A 17,850-nucleotide genomic window follows, 5' to 3' on the forward strand; every position below is an offset into this window, starting at 1 on the left:
GAGGGTCCCAGGGAGGACCTTTAGATTTCTCTACCTCCCTTGTCTTTTTAGTTGGTTTATTAGTTCTATCCTGGTTATTTCTGAATCTTAAAGAATAACAGTTCTCATTAACATTTCCCACCCAACATGATGCATAATCTGATTCTTCCTGTGAGAATGGTTCTTTATTGTTTACAAAGAAATTTAAACGTTGACAAAGCCAAGCCTCAAAGACTCCAAATTTGGGCCAAAATATGGCTGGAGGTTGTAAGGGTTGGCTTGGCCATTCAAAACAACAATATCTAATCATTTTCTTCTTGTCCTTGTCTTTTGTACAAGGCAAGTCTTCCCATACTCTCAACATTACTCCCAATGGACTTTCAGGAGGTATATTAATTTCCTTATCTGGTATTTTTGTAGTAAATATTTTAGTCTGATCTTTAATCTTCTTATTACTTTTATTTCCCATTTCTAAAGTCAGACCTCTTTCAATCTTTTCACTCGTTTCGTCTCTCTGTCCAACCGTTTTCGACAACCAAGACACCAGGTGACTTTCAGGGGACGCCAATCCCCCCCGGGACACTCCAACCCTTTTTATCTTGATTGTCCGAAAATGTGAATTTGAGAGTTCAGACTCACTTTGCGTTTAAAACGCGCCTCACTCACTCACATTCAGGTCTAACACACACTCACACTTTTAAGGCTGGTACCTTCCTCCTCCTGTCTCACACACAAGATGACAAGGTCCAGCCCGGGACTTTATCCCCACTTCCCCTGTCTTACAGACAGGACAGTAAGGTCCAGTCCTCTGTCTCTTATAGACTTTTCAGTCTGAAGGACAGTCTTCCAGAAGACCTTCAAAGCCTTCTGTCCAACCAAGGTACTAGGTGATTTTCAGGGGATGCCAATCCCCCCCGGGACACTCCAACCCTTTTTTACCTTGATTGCCCAACCATCAAGATAAGTATCCACATTAACCTTCCAGTGCCTTTAATGTTTTTCTTACCTTGATCCGTGCACGGCATTGCCTGGTCAAATTTACGCGTATCTAGCCGGGTGGCTACCGTTCCAGATCTTTTCATTTCCAAGAGACACACACCCAAAGAATTTCCCCCTGATTCACAATGTCTGGTCTATTAAATTAGGTCCTGGGACATTTCGTCAGTTGAAGAACCAAACTGTCTCCTTTACTACCTGGGACTGTTGAAAGGTCAACAGGACGCGTCTTCCCACAGTAGAACTAGGACCAGTGGTCACTTCAAGGACTGGATCCCGGATGAGCCCCCATCTGTAAGAAACGTGGTTTTAACGTGGTTTTCCTTAAGGGAAAAACCCCCTATGAGACCCCAAAAATGGTCTCCTGTGGAAGACCCATGACAGAGACAAGTGTGAATCAGTTTTAAAAGCTTTTATTTTGTACTTGCAAGGACGGGTGTTCTACCAGAAGGCAGACACACCCAAATGACATTGGTACAAATCTTTTATCCCCTAGCCCGACGCTTAGGTTCCCTCCCCTGTTTTCCCCATTGGTCAGGTACTTCCAGGGTTCACAGCCTATCAGATCCGCCTGTCCCTGTCACATGAAACTCCTCCCCTGTTTACATCTCCCACTCCTCAGTTTTATACCCTTATTTATTATTTCCCATATATGGTATATTGCTCCCCTCCCCTCCTCATTAACTAAGCATAAAAACTCCTTTTACATCAAGCAAAGCAATGAAGGGCTAAAAACATCAGCTGAATTAGTCAAGTGTAAATCCCCTTTCTATTTTGAAGTGGAACTTGACCACAAACTGTCTGTTCTGGCTGCTTTGTTTGAACTTCAGACAGATGTCCTATTCTAAGAAAAAGCCCCTTTTCTCTATCTACTTAACTCCAGCTTCTATAGAATTATCTACTGCAAACAGTCTATTAACCTATTAACCATTTATTCTTAACAATAAAATCACATATTTTATTTATCCTTAGAATATTCTGAAAAAGCAACATTTTATATACATTTCTCTCAATATGCTCAGAAATAAGGGTTAACATAAACGAGTGTCAATGTTCTTCTGGGGTCCCAGATTGATAACCACTGAATTATTTATTTATTTATTAAATTTATGCCCAGCCCTTCTTCCCAGAAGGAGCCCAGAGTGGCAAACAAAACACTAAAAGCACTTTAAAACATCCTAAAAACAAAACACTTTAAAACACATTAAAACAAAACATCTATAAAACATATTAAAACAAAACATATTAAAAACTTATTTAAAAAGCAACTTTAAAAACATCTTAAAAAGCAATTCCAGCACAGATGCAGACTGGGATAAGGTCTCTACTTAAAAGGCTTGTTGAAAGAGGAGGGTCTTCAGTAGGCACTGAAAATATAACAGAGATGGAGCCTGTCTAATATTTAAGGGTAGGGAATTCCAAAGTGTAGGTGCTACTACAATGCTGGGAAAAACAGCAGGGAGTAGAAAAAGAGGAAGGCCAAACAAGAGATGGATTGATTCCATAAAGGAAGCCACAGACCTGAACTTACAAGATCTGAACAGGGTGGTTCATGGAGGTCACTGATTAATAGGGTCACCATAAGTCATAATAATTGACTTGAAGGCACATAACAACAACAGCAGCAGCAAGGTGCTACTACGCTAAAAGTCCGTTTCTTATGTTATACAGAACGGACTTCCTGATAAGATGGTATCTGCAGGAGGCCCTCACCTGCAGAGCGCAGTGATCAAGTGGGTATATAAAGGCTATTACGGTCTTTCAGGTATCCTGGTCCCAAATTGTATAGCTTTTGTACATCACAACCAGAAACTTGAACTTAGCCTGGAATTGGAGAAGTGTCTGCCCCTCAGGGATGCTGTCCAGGGTCTCAGGGGATCTTAGATCCCTTACATTTTTGGGAGCCAAGTCCCAGCAGCTTCCTTATGTCTTCAGCATCATAGGAGCCAATCATGGTTCCTTGACTTTTCCTTCTGATTGGAACCAATGAGACTGAAAGGAAGTGAGTCAGCCACTGAGAAGATTCTGTTCAGTAGCTAACACTTGCCCCTTTCATGCTGATTGGCTCCTAGAGATGTCTGTTGTTGTGGGAGAAGGCATTAGGAAGGATCTCCTTCTCAACCCAGCAGCAAAAAAAAAAAAAAAGGGGAGGGGTGTGGCTGTGACTATCATAAAGGGGTCCTGCACTTCTGAATTTGCCACTATACCAACGTCACCCCTGCACTACATTGTGCCTCAAACTTCTAGCGTAGGTTTTATTCGGTGAAGAGCTAGATTATCTTAATCAGTATAAGGCATATATATATATATTTATAGCATCTTTAAGTGTAATTTAACCTGTGACTAGATAGTGGCATTGGTGAAAGGGGAAACACCCCCTCCACCAGGACCACTGCACCATTGCTCCAATTAATATCAGAGCACCACACAACTGCTTTCCGAACGTGTCAAAAAATGTTTCATCACAGGGCTCTGGCAGCTCCTTACATTAAAAACAGGCTCCAATGCTATTAGGGCCCTCATTCATTATTATGCCCTAATTTGCTCTGGCAGCGGAACACTTGTATTCAAGTCAATCCAACTTCCTTGTTACAGCCTGCTGGAATTTTCTGTCTCCATCTCCAACAACGCCTGATTTCATCTCAGCCAATCAGAGAGGGCGACTAGGTCAATTAGTGACTCATCCAAGCAGAGAGAGGAAAGTGAAATTTAACTGCTGGCTGGAGAATTATGGATGCAAACACCCTCCTAAAAAGTCTGAGCAAGGAAGCTTCGTGTGGTATTTGCCTTGACTATTTCAAGGACCCTGTGTCTGTACATTGTGGGCACAATTTCTGTGAGCCCTGTATCACTCAGTGCTGGGAGGGACAGGAGAGCAACGTTTCCTGCCCCCAGTGTGGAGAAAGCAGCCAGCAAAAGAGCTTCAAAGAGAACCAGCATCTGGCAAGAATTGTAGAAATAGTCAAATCTCTGGATCTCGAAGCAGCCAAAGTGCTAGAAGATGGGAGAGTGTGTGAGAAGCACTTAGAACTCCTGAAAGTCTTCTGTAAAGACGATAAGACCCCCATCTGCTTGGTGTGCGATATTTCCAAGGAGCATCGGCATCACACTGTGATTCCTATAGAAGAAGCTGTTCAGGATTACAAGGTAATTAAGGGAAAGGGTCTAAAAAAAATTCATAGGGTCACCATAAGTCATAATTTTATTTATTTATTTATTGCATTTGTATACTGCCCCATAGCCGAAGCTCTCTGGGCGGTTTACAACAATCAACAGTAATTGACTTGAAGGCATATAATAACAACAAGGGAAAGGGTCATAGCTCAGGGGTAGAGCGTCTGTTTCATGTGTAGAAGGACCAGGTTCAATCCCCAGCATCTCCAGGTAGGCCTGGGAATGTTTCTTGTCTGAAACTCTGGAGTGCTGCTGCCAGTTAGCTAGAGATGGATTTTGGTATAAGGTAGCATCCTATGTAGAGCTGCTGCCAGAAATTGTAGACAACACTGATTGATTTGGTGGAAAGTAGTTTCCCATGTAGAACTGGCAACAAGCATGTTAATAGTTTTTGCTGATTCTTTAAGTGAGAAGAACCCTTCTATTTGAGGTATTGTTCTCCAATAATGACCAACATGAGTGGTCTTTCAGTTTTTAAGAGGGAACAGTGAGGCCCAAAAGGCCAGACCAGACCCCAATATCTGTGTGCACTGGAATACATGCCCCACAATCCTTTGCAATGCATTTGGCATTGCATGCGCAGCAAACGAGACTGACTAGTCAGTGAATGTGCTGAGCTTAAGTGTTTCCCTGAAAGTAGAAAAAACTGAAGTCCTCTGGTCTGGTCCCACACAAGTCAATGCAGGGGATGAAACTATCTTAAGTAGGTATAGAAGGCTTTAAAATTAAACAGATAAGGGATGAATTTATCAATGGGTGTTAGCCATGACAAGCGGGACCTGCAGCAACATGTTGCAGCATGGAGTGCTTCTGTTCAGTATTCCAGTCGGCTAGCCAGGCCTTTCCCCAGGATGCGCCATTCCATTCCCCATCCCAGCTAGTTTTCTATTCCTCCTCCTGCCTTCTCTCCCCCATATATATACACACACAACTGTCAATCAGCAATCCATAGCCACTGAACAACCTCACTGGGCAGTTTGGGGTATTTTGGTCCCCTCAAGGGTGTTTTTTGTCTAAAGGTTTTTGTATACTTCTGCAAACCTTGGGGTTTCCCCAAACCTGCCAATGCTGTCTCCTTGGGCATAGGTGATGCTGTTCTGACGTCGTGAGCAACAGCACTTGAGCCTCATCATCATCAGTTGAGGGAAAGGTGGCTAAATGGTACCTCCATGTTCAGAGACTATAGGTCCCTGAATGCCACTTGATGAGGGGTGGGGCAAATAACAGGGTGAGTTTCATGTCCTGCTTGTGGGTTTTCCCTAAGCATCTCTTGGGCTACTGTGGAAAACAGGATGAAGGTCTAGACCAGTGGTTCTCAATCTTTTTTGGTTCGCGGCGCACTGTAAAACATCTAAAAATTTTCTGGCGCACTTCATGTACAAAATTAAAAATATATTAATATATTTTAAACTATGAATAAAAATATCTTAATAATAATATACTTTCATAATATTCGCGGCATACCTAGCCACCTCTTGCGGCACACTAGTGTGCCTTGGCGCACCGTTTGAGACAGACCATCCAGGAAGCCTTTTCTTATGTTCTTGTGACTAGCGCTGGTGGTAAACAACTTCTAATTATTTTAATTCCTAAAAGATTTTTTTTTTACTCTTGAATGGTGGACATCACTGGGAGGAACTGACAGATTTACATTGTTCTTATTAAGGACTACTGTATGTGGTTATGCATTCTTGCTTTCACATGAAAAGAACAAAAATAGCCTTTACAAGCAGTTCCAAAAACTAATCTGGGTATAGCAAAAGAAAAGTGTGTTGGTCCCCATGAGCACCATGCAATAGGTGCCCATGACAGTCACGCTGAAAAGTGTGTGTATGTACATTAGGCTTCTAATATATTTTTTCTAGTATTTTCTTTTGTTGAATCCCCCTGCTAAAAAAAAATAGCTCTCAGAATTCTCTCTAATATCTGACACAAGAAATATCTATGCCTAAATATTACGCCTTCTAACAGCAAGCTCAGCTGTTGAGTGCCAACTGGATTATAGCTGAACTGGGTCCATTGAGAAACAAGAGTGGTGTCAGCAGACTCCAGGGAATCACAACATTTTCAGAAGTACAAGAAATCTGTACAGAATAGAAATCTAAAGGGGCAAACCACACTGCCCTGCCCTCCCCTAAAACAGTGCAGTGAGGACTGAACATACTCAGTGACCATAGAAAACCGGGGAGGAAATGGAATGGTATATCTTGGAAGAGGGCATGGCTGTCTGCACTAAACAGGATCACTCCACACTGCAATATTTTGCTTTTTAATATATTTTTAAAGCTTTTAAAAATGTTTTTAAACCTTTTAAAAAAAGGTTTTTAAAGATGTTTTGTTTTAATATGTTTTTAATGGTTGTTGAGTTTTAATATATTTTAAAATCTGTTTTTATGATGTTTTCAAGTGTTTTTAGTGCTTTTGTTTGCCGCCCTGGGCTCCTACTGGGAGGAAGGGCAGGATATAAATCTAATAATAATAATAATATTTTGGTCACATCCATACCATACACTTAAAGTGCATGGCTTACCCCAAAGAATCCTGGGAACTGTAGTTCATCCCTTACAGAGCTACAATTTCCAGCACACTTAACAAACTACAGTTCCCAGGATTCTTTTAGGGAAGCCATGACCTTTAAATGTGCTTTAAATAGATGGTCTGGATGTGACCTGCTAGTCCTACTGGTAAGAGAACATTTTCTTCTTTTATCAACCTCGCTCTCTCCCCCCGCCCTCCAGTCACAATGGTAGTTGCTGGAGTGATAAGCTTGGCTCTAGGAGATCCCAATTCTGTTGCAGTGCCTATTTAAGCCATGAAGCACACTTGGTAGCCTTGGCAAGCGATTCTCTCTCAAGTTAATTTAGCTTGTGTTGATGGTTGTTATAAGGCACACTCGAGATTTCAAAATGCTTTAGAAAGAAATGGCATAAAATAATCAATATTCCTTTCTCTCACCACAGAAATTCCCTAAATCCTAGCCTAATAATATCTCTATTCAAAAGGAACAATTTCAGATGCAACTGAAGATGTGGAAGCAAAAGAGAGAACAATTCCAGGCCCTGAAACTGGCTGAAGAGAAAAGAAGTTCAAAATGTCTTGTAAGTCAGCAGTTCTCAAGCAGCCTTCGCCCACCACCAAGGGCTGATGGGAGTTGTAGTCCAAAACATCCAGAGGGCATCAGATGGGTGAAGGCTTGCAGGGTTGCCCCCTTTTTTCTTTCTAGCATGCTTCTTGTGCCTTTGACAGGTGCATAACAAGCAGAAAATTAACAGGGGATGTTTTTTCCCTACCATGATGCCAAATGGTGGGAAAGGCTGAATTTGCAGCCTGTGATTCAGCTGTTAATGGCACAAGAACTCTGCCAGAAAATACATTGATTTCAATGGGTTTTTAATGATTTCACTGTTTTATTGATTCATTTTATGCATGGCTTGTTTTTATGTACACTGCTTAGAAATGCAAATGATTAAGCTGTATGTAAATATGTTAAATAAATAAATAATGGGTCTACTCTGAGTACAACTAGCACTGCATATGACTCTATTATGTCATTTTCTGTTGTCCTCTCTTCCCCCCTTTTTAATCTGCTTGTTACAGCAAAGGTTAGACAGTGAAGGGAAGAAGATTGTCTCTGAATTTGAACAGCTCCATCAGTTTTTAGAGGATCAAGAAGAACTTCTGCTGGCCAGTCTGGAACAGCTGGAGAAGGAGGTAATGAAGGAGGAGAAGACCATCACTTCCAGACTCTCAGCAGACATTTCCAATCTTAGTGACCTCCTCTTTGAGATAGAAGAGAAATGTAAGCAGCCCATGAGCGTATTTCTCCAGGTGAGAACATGGATCCTTCTTCTGGGGTAACAGGGGGCTACCAAAACTAGACAGTCCTGATCCAGGACTGTGTAGAGAACCTGGCTTTTTTGCCGTCACAATTTTCCGGAGGTAGCTAATGCAGGGGCAGTTTATACAACTTTGGCATATTTATGGTGGGCATGGCTTCCATAATGAGGGTGGAGGCTGAAGGTTTCGGGGTTGCACGATCTCTCTCAGCATGTTTGTTGTGGTTTAGCAGATCTGCTGCCTAATAGGAGTACTTCTTTGCCTCCATTTCCGGTCTTGTAATTTGTAAGAAAAGCAACTATTACAAAAACACTATAGTCTGTAGAGCAAGGATGGGCAACTGGATCTGGCCAGTGGACTGGATTGCTAGCCCTCCCACCTGCTGTGAGGCCAAGTTTGACAGATGAGCTGTGCTAGAGGATGGGCTGGGTGTGAAAGAAAAATTGTTTTTCTGCGAAAAAGCCATACATAGGAACAAGAGAAGCTGCCTTATACTGAGTCAGACCTTTAATTTATCTAAATCACGATTGTCTATGCTGATTGGCAGCGGCTTTCCAGGGTTTCAGGCAGGGGTCTCTCCCAGCCCTACCTGGAGATGCCAGTGTTTGAACCGGGTACCTTCTGCATGGAAAGTAGATGCTCTTCGACTGAGCTGCAGCCCTTCCCCAAGGTAGCTAAAGGTAGTGAGGGAAGAGGCAGCTGCCATTTTGGGATGAAATATCAAGAAAGAAGAAAAGAACACAGGAAAGGGGAGAGAGAAAGAGTAGATCATGGAAATTTGGATCTGTCCGGGCTTAAAAGCAGAAGATAGGAGAGGGGAAGAGATAGTGTTTAGCCAGCTGATAAACTAGCCACGGAGGAAGGGGGTTAGTACACGTCCTTGTTTCTTTTATCTCTTCATTGCTTGGTATGTATTAATGAAACCTTTCCCCCCCCCTTCAAAATAAAATAAAAAAAATAGTGGAAGGAACAGGGAGAAAGGGGATGGAAAAGGCAGAAGGATTTATTTGAAGTCAGTGAAGTTACAAGTATTTAAAGATTGTTTTTGCCTGGGAATAAATATCAAGGAGTTTAAGCCCAAAAGATCACAGAAAAGATGCAAGTGTTCTATATCATCTGCAAAGGCCCTGTGCAAGAGGAGTAAGAGCAAGAATAGTTCTGGTTAGCATGAGCTCACATTCTGTTTTCTCTCCCATCTCTAGGATCTCAAAAACACCTTAAGCAGGTATGTGATTTCTTCATGCTCCTTTAACCTTTTATGGATTACACAACAAGTCTAAGGGGACAATTTCCTGACTGAAAAGAAGGCTTGGACAGCTTGTTCACCCAAGTGTTCTAACTAATGCTAGAAACAGATCTAAGCGTTACTACTTTTTCTGAGTACTTTGGTGCAACTTACCTGAGATGTCATCTGCACTTAGCATGAATTAACCCATTCAAGAAAATATGAAAAGACCTGCTGGATCAGACCAAAGGCTAATCTAGTCCAGCATTCTGTTTCCCACGTTGGCCAACTAGAGGCCTGTGAGAAGCCTATAAGCATGACATGAGCACAACAGTTCTCCCCCGCTTGTGTGCCCCAGCAGCTGGTATTCAGAGAGAAGCTGCCTCTGATCCTAGAGACAGAATACAGACGTCATGACTAATAGCCAGTGATAACCTTATTTATTTATTTATTGTATTTATATACCGCCCCATAGCCAAAGCTCTCTGGGCGGTTTACAGTAACTAAAAAACAAATATACAAATTTAAAACATCTTTTAAAAACAATTTAAAACACAATTTAAATATTTAAAACACATGCTAAAATACCTCCATTAATTTGTCTAATCCATTTTAAAGTTATGTTGGTGTGGCCGTTGCTACATCATTTGATTGGTGGGGGCTTGACATCCTGCCTGGAACACAGAAGGACCACAGCCAAATGGTAGAGCACTGCATGTCGATGGTCCCAGGATCAATCCTTGCTATCTCGAGTTTAAAAAATAATAAAGTAGCAGATTGATAAGAGTTTTCCTTAGGAGTCTGGCAGTGGCTCTGTAATCAGACTAGATATTGAGCTAGATAAGCCAATGGCCTCATTTCATATAATATAAATCCACATGTGAATTCAAAAGCTTTCTCACTACTTTGTGATGTGTTTACCTTACTGTGACCTTTTTGGATTTTTTCCTCCTCTTAGATAAATAAGGGCACTTGAAGTTTTTGTTCAGCACAGAGGACTATGCTGAAAACATCTAATGAGCAAGGGGGCTACAACTATTTTGCATATTTGATCCATCAATGGTTTGGGGGCAGGGGGAGTCTGCCAAGCAGTCAGTCAATCTTTGCTACTGAACTGGCTGTGGAGGTTCTCTCCTGAAAACCGTCCCACAGATCTCTGTCTTTGCTGACTCTCCAGGGGATTGCCGAGGGCTAGTATCTCACAGCTCCCAGGATGTGTTATTGGCATGTCTTGGCCTCTGCAAGTACAAGGGTGTGCAGTGGGGTCTTCTTCCACATTTAGGATTGCAGGATCTGTCCTCGGGTGCAAAAATACTATTGGCTCAGCTTCCTCCTCCAAGGATGTACCTTTCCTTGGCTGGTGGGACATGACACAGTGAATAGGGCAGTGGGAGGAAAGAAGCAAAAAGACTCCTTACTGCTCTGCTCCTGGGGAGACACTGGGGGTGGGTAGACATCACAGAGGGGCCAAAGAGAGAATATCCTTCACTCCCTTTCTCTGCCTTCCCTTCATCTGCTATGTTGTTTTATAATTCTCCATAAACAAAATTCTCTAAATGGCTTATGATTTATCATCATTTGTGTAATAAGCGCACTAGCAGCCCAAATGAATATTGATGGCCATGGTACACTTTACACCCAATTATTGACCATTGTTCTGGGGGATATGCTTATTCTGGGAATCACTAACTCTCAAGCTGGGGGTGGAAACTTGGGTTTGAGAATACCCAAGTCCTTGGTTGAGAATATTCTTTTCCTCTTCCAGATGTGAACAACAGGTGACGCAGCAGCCAGTGGAGCACTGTCCTGATCTGGAGAAGAGACTGAAGGCATTTTCTGAGAAAAGGATGCATCTGGAAGAGATCCTGAAGAATTTCAAAGGTGCAAGGGCAGAGAAAAACTTGTTGCTGCTGCTGCTTTATACAAAACAAAGTCTCAAAGCAACTTAACAAGATAAGGAGTTATGTTCCCTGCATATTGAGAGAAGCTGAACTCCCACCAGTTCTCTGCTTGTGATTGGGAGTGGCCAGGACAGTGGGGCAGTGCTGCGGAGTCCCCTTCTGACAGCAGCACTGCTGCCATGCCTAGACAGTGCCAGGATGAATCAGGGCAGCAGCAGAGAGGTTGGAGCTGTGTGGGCACAGTGGCAGAACCAATCCGGTGATCCTGTCAGCGTGCCTGCACAGCCCCAACCTCAGTGTCGCCATCCTGCTCTGCCCCCACACTATCCAAGGTAAACAGCAGCAACATTGCTGTCGGGAAGGTGGCTCCGTCCCACCATGTCAGCTGCTCTGGGTGAGAAGGCGCACCCTGGAGATTAAGGGGTCATAGGTCTGTGGAATGATAGAGAAGGGGAAGGGACAGTTCCCCTCACTCATACGCCTCTTTGGATGATTAACTACAACACTCCACTTTACTTCAACTGGGCAGCCACAAGAATCTAAAAATGTTGTCACCATTACATTTAGCTTGACCTGTGTATTGGCCTAATTGTGTTGGGTTCCTTGGAAGGTCATCAGGGCTTCTCAAGGAGGAGATCAGTTATGTTGAACAGCTTGCCCACCATGAATGAGCTTTTCCCTCAGTGTGCAGCTTCTGCAGAGAGCGTTGGATGTGTACTATGGTGGCCTTGAGGTAACAGTGATGCCCAGTGGGCCTAGCTGGTGCCTCCTGTTGACTGCACACCTTTTTCACACCCAAGGCAAACCTTTTAACCACAGTTTGCAACATGGGATTAGCTTTTTTAAAAAACCATATACATCTTTCTGCTTTTGTCTCTGGTGTGACAGATGAAAGAGGGAATAGGGGTTCGTATACCCTTGAATAGTTTGCACAGAAGAGGGGATTTTGGTCCATGCAGCTTGTCATCCAGGGATGAGAAGCGCTGCACTTTCTGAAATTCCCTGCACAACTGTTAAAGGTATAGGAGGCCTGTCTATCTTTGCATCTAGTCTATCCCTCCATGTGGCACCTACCCTTTGGAATTCCCTCCTCTTAAATATTAGACAGGTACCATCTCCATTATCCTTTCAGCGCCTACTGAAACCTTCCTTTTTCAACAAGCCTTTTAAGTAGAGACCTTATAGCAGTCTGTGTTTGTGTTGGAATTACTTTTATACATGTTTTTAAAACTTTTTTTTTACAAAAAGATGTTTTTAGTATGTTTTCTTTTAATGTTTTTAAAGAAGCTTTGTTTTAATATGTTTTTAAAGAGTTTTAATATGTTTTAAAGTATTTTGTTATTAAGATGTTTTAGATTGTTTTTGTTTGCCGCCCTGGTTTTCTTCTGGGAGGAAGGGTGAAGCAGATATTTCACAAATAAATAAATAATAAAATGTCTTTCTCTTAAATCTAAACAAGAAAGAAAGGAAGGAAGACAGAAAGAAAAAACTAATGATGGTGATGTCACTGCTGGCCTTGAGTCAGGGTACAGCCCTCTTATGGATCCTAACTCATAGCGGTTGGTAGGGCACCGCTCATCTGACCTCCAGGACCAGAGTTGCTGCATTTTACTGGGAGGGGGAGGAGAAGCGCACTGGCAGAGCCAATCCAGCACTTCCACCAGTGGTGTTTGCACCATGCCGCCCTCTCTCTTTGTCCTCCTGGTAAACTACAGCTACTCTAGTGCTGAGAGGTCAGATAAGGGGTGGCACTGCTACCGGTCCCAAATTTCCAACTGAAAACAAATTTCCTAGAACAGGAGTGGGCAGATTTTAGGGTTGATGGATCTACTTTGTGTTTTGACGAGAACCTTGAGATCCACCAGCCAAAGCCAGATGCAAAAAGATAGCTCAAGCAGGCTAGTGCACACTTAGAATTAAGAATTAGGGTGCCTCTGAGCAGCACATAACATACTCAGCCCAGCAAGTTACCTTCAGGACCAGAACTAATCTCATAGTCCTTTCACACACAAATCTACTCCTAGTTCTCCCACAAGCTTTCAGACACCTTATTTATTTATATCCTACCCTTCTGCCCAAAAGGAGCCTAGAAGGCATTTTGCAGTTGTTACCATATTGTTAAACCATTGGGAGTCCTCCAGATGATATGTTTATTGAGTATTCATCCTGATTTGTGTGCACCAAGATTACATGAAGGTTAGGCAGCCGGTAATTCTTGCCGATATACTGCAAATCACCCTGAGATCTACCAGTGGATCCCAATCTATCCTCTGCCTACCTTTACCCTAGATCAGCCTTTCCCAACTAGTGGGCCACCAGATGTTGTTGGACCACAATTCCCATCTTTCCTGACCATTGGCAATGCTGGCTGAGGCTGATGGGAGTTGTGGTCCGGCAACACCTGGTGGCCCACTAGTTGGGAAAGGCTGCCCTAGATCATGCTCCAGATGTTGGGCAACATGCAGGAGTTCTCTGTGGCAGACACATCAGGGTTGCTCAGGAGATCAGTTGATGTAGGAAGAGTTCCTTGAATGTACAGTTCTGAAAACCACTGGCCTAGGCACATTGGCCTTATAGAATCAAATCTTTATTTTTCTCCTTTTTCTGTAGCTGCTGTATCAATTGAATTGGAGAGCACACCTTTCTCAAAAGAGGAACTGAGAGTCCGGAAAGGCAGGACAAGATTATTTGAACTGCCTTATGCTGAGGTGAAAAAAAGAGGCACAAGAGGTTAGTAGTTGTACTCAGCTGTTGTATACATTCAGGGCATGTTGCAGCAGTGATTGCTTGGCCGTTGGCACCCAGAGGCCAGTTAGGTACAGTGTGCTAAGAAGGTAGCAAGCTGCCTTATACTGAGTCAGACCATTGCTCCATCTAGCTTAATACTGGCACCAGGTCTCCAGGCTTTCAGGTAGGAGTCTTTTTCCAGCCCTACCTGAAGATGCCAAGGACTGAACCTGGGGCCTTCTGCATGCAAAGCACATGCTCTACCACTGAGATATGGACCTTCCCCACTGGTCTGGCTCTCTCAGCCTTTTGAGACCTGTGATTCTGGGTTAAAGGTCTTCTCTGCAGCAACCTGTCTGTAACACATATTCACTCTTTCTCTCTTCTTCCTACCCTCCAGTGAATGTGACACTGGATCTGGACACCGCAAACCCCTTCCTCATCCTCTCGGCGGATAAGAAGAGTGTGAAGCTGGGAGATGTATGGCAGGACGTACCTGACAATCCTGAGAGATTCGACACTTACCCCTGTGTGCTGGGCTGCGAGGGACTCATATCAGGGAGACACTACTGGGAAGTTGAAGTGGGCCATGGAGGGTACTGGGCTGTGGGCTTTGCAAAGGAATCTGTTAAGAGGAAAGGAGAAATCATCCCTAGCCCTGAGGAGCAGATCTGGGCTCTACAACATCGTGGGGATCACCTTGAGGCTCTTACCGATCCTGTGACTGTACTGCCCGTGTGCAACTGCCCCAGGAGGATTTGGATATTTCTAGACTATGAAGAGGATCGAGTGGGTTTTTTTGATGCTGATACGTCAGCTCTGATCTACATTTTCTTACCTGCTGTTTTCAGTCAGGAGAGAATCTTCCCTTGGCTCTGGGTCTGGCCTGGAACTGAGCTGAGACTTTAGCAGTAAGATTTGATCCTGGTTTATTGGGCAACTTGGAGTGAGGTTCAGTGACGCCCATGCAAAAATCACTTTTCTAGCCTTCAGTTGTAATTTCTGTGGCACTGGGAGAATGGTTTTACAGGCCACATGCTGCTTGCAGGGCAGCAGCTATCTCGTTGTGAAACAAAACTCACATTTTCTTCAGCAAAACCCCAATTTTTGTGCCATAAGATATGCTATTGAATCAGATTGAGCAAATCAATTGTAAACTAGACAAACTGTTTGTTAATCTTGAGTATGCACATTGTGACAATATTTAGCTGTTTTAAAAACAACCAAAGTTGAGAGGATCCATAGGATTTAATAGTCAAGTAAAACACTGACTTAGCAGTGGCACAAACAATCCTGCCACGGAGCAGTTCCCGCAACACCTTTCTTTAAAAAAACCCTTCACTTTGGATGCGCTGCAGTCAGAGTGAAGTTCCTGACAGTTGCATGAGTGTGCGCCCACACACACATACCCAAGCTTTAATTCTGCAGAGTGCTCTATGGCCCCAGAAGAACTGTGAGAACTGAAGAGGGTAGGTGTGTCTGCTATAAACAGTTGTTTTAAAAAACCAAACACATCATGGCAACTGTTGCTGCTGGCTGGTGAAGAGCAAGGTCCAGGCAGGCAAGCACTGGCAGTCAGAAATACACTTTTCCTTTTTTCTAACTTTTATTCAAAACACCTTATAGAGGTTCTTGGACCCACCAGAGACAGTGGGCCCAACAAGTCCAATAACATACTTTGAATAAAAGCTAGAAAAAGGGCAAGGATGGGGAGAGTGAGACCCTTTTTCTTTCTTGGAAAAAAAGGGGGGGACCCGTTCTCTCCCTTCACTTCTCACCAGGGTTCATTCCCTTACCTACAGCCCCAAAGAGGGAAGAGTGAGCGATTAAGTGTGTGTGTGTGTGTGTTTGTGATGCATGTGTGTGTAGAAATCAGTGTGGTGGTATGAAGGGCCCTAGAGGAGATGTTGCCTAGGGACCCCCAAGAACTTGGAAATGAAGACGATTAAAAGGGTGGGGGGAGAGAAATAAATGGAGACCCATTGAAGTGCATGTTTTCCAGGCCTTTGATTTCATTCAGAATAAACTATAGAAATCAGTATAATTTATTATTTTATTTATAATTTTGATTTCTAGCCCGTCTATCTGTTCATGATCCCAGGGTGCATTACAGCAATAAGATTCATATAAAAACATTAAAATGTTTTAAAAACCACATACCACATTTAATACGTGCGAATATAAGTATATGCAATATATAGATCCTTGAATTTGGATGGATTTTATGAATCTTTATTTTATTTTATTTGTCTTGTCAAAGAGCAGTGTAGTGGCAGACAACATGGGAAAGATGTGGGTAAGCAGCAGAAAGTGATCAGGGGTTGCAAATTTGGTACTTAGGGTCCTTTAACCTACAAGTTGTTGTTTTAAAAATGTAAATAGCAGCTGGAGAGCACTGATAATTATCCAGAGCCCAGAAGGCAAGGAGAGTTTAACTTTTTCTCCCCTGTTTTACACCTGACAAAAATGACTCCTCTCAAGATGCTATTTACATGCTTTGTATGAGGAAATCCACCATTGGTACCCCAGTAGCTCTGTCTGAATTTAAAACAACGCAGCCATGCACTCTGCAGCCAAAATACAAAGACATTTAATGTTATGTCTAGTTAGGCCCATAAAAGCCCTATGCAGAAGCCCTCTCTATGGTTGCCATCTTTTTTACTAGCCCTTCTTCGGAGCCTTTGAACAGCAGCCTGATACACAGGAATTTCACAGGTAATGCTTTTCCTACTACTTACTTGCATGTGTGGAAAAACTTCACCTGCTTCATTTCTGCATGTTAGGCTATTCGTAAAGGCACAGGAGTAAGACCATTTAAAAGGGGGGGGGGACAATACTCTTCCAACCCTGCCTCATAAGATACAAAGTTTGAAAAGATTGATAGTCAGCAAGTTTCACTGAATTCAGGGAAACTTGCTCCCAGGCAAGAATTCATAGGATTGCAGCCTTATATTACAGTCTGATCCTAAACATGCCTTCTCAAAAGTAAGTTCAAGGAGACTTCTTGGTAATAATAATAATAAATAATAAATTTAATTTATGTGTCGCCTATCTGGCCAGTGGCCACTCTAGGCGACGTACATACAATAAATATAGCAAAATACAATACAAAAAATACAGTGTAATAGTATAGATTATAAAACAAACAATACATAATGGGAGGCATGTAAACAAAAAATATTAAGCCTCCCCAGAAATCCCAAAAGCCTGTTGAAAGAGCCATGTCTTTAAGGCCTTGCGGAACATATTCAGGGAAGAGATGTGCCAAAGATCTTGTGGGAGGGAGTTCCAGAGGGTGGGGGTAAATAATTATGCTTACGATTTCAGCCATGCAGCTTGCTCTATGCATTGTTTCCTCAAGAGTAAGTCCCACAGTGCAATGTGGCTTAATCCCAAAATGATGTATGTGTAGGATTGTTTTGCAAGGGCTCCACAAGTAGCAGTCATTGCTGCAGACTGTACCTTTGCCTACATGATTTGATTCCAAATTTTGTGGGGGGGGAAAGGGAGTGGGGGCAATAGTCACCTGGTCCACAGGCCACAACTGGTTCCCCATCCCAGCTCTAGAATGCAGATGGGGAAACCTGTGGCACTCCAGATGTTATTGGACTCCAACTGTATCCCAGTATGCATCTATGTTGGAATTATTTTCAATATGTTTTTATTGTGTTATCACTTGTTGTTTGCAGCCCTGGCTGCTTTTGGGAGGAAGGGCAAGATATAAATTTCATTAATAACAACTCCTCTCAGCCTCAGTTAGCATAGCCAATGAACAAGGACTGATGAGAACTGGAGTCCAAGATAGCCACAGGTTTCCTCACCCCTGCTCTAGGATTACAGGGGGCGGGGTTGTCAGCTGACCTGGGAGGGAAAAGTCTAGCAACTTGTCTTTGTGCGCGGTGACAATTAATTATTAAATTTATATCCCACCCACCCTTTCTTCCAAAAGGAGCTCAGGGCCGCAAACAAGAAGTGATAAAACGATGGAAACATCCTAAAAACAATTCCAGT

The 17,850-nt window shown here is 42.9% G+C and overlaps 1 protein-coding gene across 1 annotated transcript; it reads left to right on the forward strand.

The window, feature by feature from the left end:
- The first annotated feature begins 3,219 nt into the window (after positions 1-3,219).
- LOC133380891 (zinc finger protein RFP-like) lies at positions 3,220-15,883 on the forward strand. The gene is made up of 7 exons (XM_061619065.1): positions 3,220-4,122; positions 7,152-7,247; positions 7,747-7,977; positions 9,189-9,211; positions 10,977-11,092; positions 13,723-13,842; positions 14,240-15,883. Exons 1-7 carry the CDS (start codon positions 3,706-3,708, stop codon positions 14,746-14,748), a joined length of 1,512 nt encoding a protein of 503 aa, XP_061475049.1. The 5' UTR covers positions 3,220-3,705; the 3' UTR covers positions 14,749-15,883.
- The last annotated feature ends 1,967 nt before the right edge of the window (positions 15,884-17,850 follow it).

Source organism: Rhineura floridana, chromosome 3 (assembly GCF_030035675.1).
Source record: "Rhineura floridana isolate rRhiFlo1 chromosome 3, rRhiFlo1.hap2, whole genome shotgun sequence".
Taxonomy (NCBI): Eukaryota; Metazoa; Chordata; class Lepidosauria; order Squamata; family Rhineuridae; genus Rhineura; species Rhineura floridana.

What these genes read in the sequence shown, in the direction of transcription:
- LOC133380891 (XM_061619065.1), top strand. Translation starts at nt 3,706, where the DNA reads ATGGATGCAAACACCCTCCTAAAAAGTCTGAGCAAGGAAGCTTCGTGT. An exon ending in AAGCTGTTCAGGATTACAAG is followed by an intron (nt 4,123 to 7,151) that starts GTAATTAAGGGA and finishes TCTATTCAAAAG; the next exon opens with GAACAATTTCAGATGCAACT. An exon ending in GAAAAAAAGAGGCACAAGAG is followed by an intron (nt 13,843 to 14,239) that starts GTTAGTAGTTGT and finishes CCTACCCTCCAG; the next exon opens with TGAATGTGACACTGGATCTG.